This window comes from Cucurbita pepo, unplaced genomic scaffold, assembly GCF_002806865.2.
Source record: "Cucurbita pepo subsp. pepo cultivar mu-cu-16 unplaced genomic scaffold, ASM280686v2 Cp4.1_scaffold003387, whole genome shotgun sequence".
Classification (NCBI taxonomy): Eukaryota; Viridiplantae; Streptophyta; class Magnoliopsida; order Cucurbitales; family Cucurbitaceae; genus Cucurbita; species Cucurbita pepo.
This window is the reverse complement of record NW_019649399.1, coordinates 1-1,132: the sequence shown is the minus strand read 5'-3', so window position 1 is coordinate 1,132 and position 1,132 is coordinate 1. Positions and strand designations below refer to the sequence as shown.

Here is a 1,132-nt window from a genome sequence, read left to right as displayed (position 1 = left end):
GTCCTTTATTAAAACCAATGGCTTGAGAACAAATGTTGATGCATAAAAGATCAATATTTGAGAATCAAAACGAAGAGCGCGAGAAGTAGAGTGATCCCATGGCAGCAGCTAATGTGGGCTATTCTGGGTGAAGCCGAGGAAGTTCTGGGCGGTCTTGCAAGTCGACGTCTTTTGGAAGTATCGATCATAATCGCAAATCGGCAGCCATCCCGGGTGTTGCCTTGATTAGGCGGAGAGGGATCGACGGTGGTAACCGTTGCTAGGTTCGAAAATTTGCATGCGGAAGAACTCTGGTTCATTGTTTGAAAATAGGCATTGAAAGCATATGAAACGTTGCTTTTTGCATCAAGTTGGCTGCAGGAGGAGCCGTAGGTAAGGCTTGTGCAATCAGCATGGTCGCAAGCATATGCAACGCTATTTGGAAGATTGGGATCCGACAGACTAGCTTGCGGTGACATCACGCACCACTGCTTTGGCAAGTATCGAACTCCTTTGGCTGGAACCAAGGACCTCCCCTTCCCCATGTTCAAAGAGTACTTGATTGTTCCATCGTTATTGAAAACTCCCCAATGTCGCTCGAAACTCCCCGGTTGAATGCTCTTTGCGTCCTCGTCGATGATTGCAAAGATGTATGTGTCTACCGGCACGGGCCTCTTTGGTGTGCCTTGCCGACGATTGATGCGTTCGACTAGGCCTACAAGCATTTTAGTTGTTATATCAACCTTTCGTCTAATATTCTAAAGAATTTATACTCGGAACTAGTAATTTAACCTACCTTGATTGAATCTTTGAGCATTAGCTTTATTGGCGCTAGGATCTCCATCGGTCGGCCACCCGACCTCGCCAATAATGATAGGCATGTTGGAAAAGCCATTCTTCTCGAGAGCGGAGACGAGAGTGTCAAAATTTGCATCGAGGACATTGGTGTAAGAGATTGAGCCATCGATAACGGGCGCGGCATTGCCGTTGAAGAAGGCATACTCTTTGGGGAAATGTGGATCAGCGTTGAGGCTAAGGAAGGGGTAGATGTTGATGGTGAGAGGAGCGGCGTTGTTGCTGAGGAACTTGATGATATTAACCATAAGATCACGGATGTCCGGCCGGAAGTTGCCGCCGGAAGGGAGCCCATTCT

The 1,132-nt window shown here is 47.5% G+C and overlaps 1 protein-coding gene across 1 annotated transcript; it reads right to left on the bottom strand.

Moving 5' to 3' along the window:
* Positions 1-1,127, bottom strand: LOC111786912 (glucan endo-1,3-beta-glucosidase 5-like; the record flags this gene model as incomplete). The annotated part of the gene is made up of 2 exons (XM_023667112.1): positions 1-694; positions 776-1,127. Coding segments are annotated over 2 exons (996 nt in total), but the record flags the coding sequence as incomplete, so codon positions are not given.
* Positions 1,128-1,132: the final 5 nt, after the last annotated feature.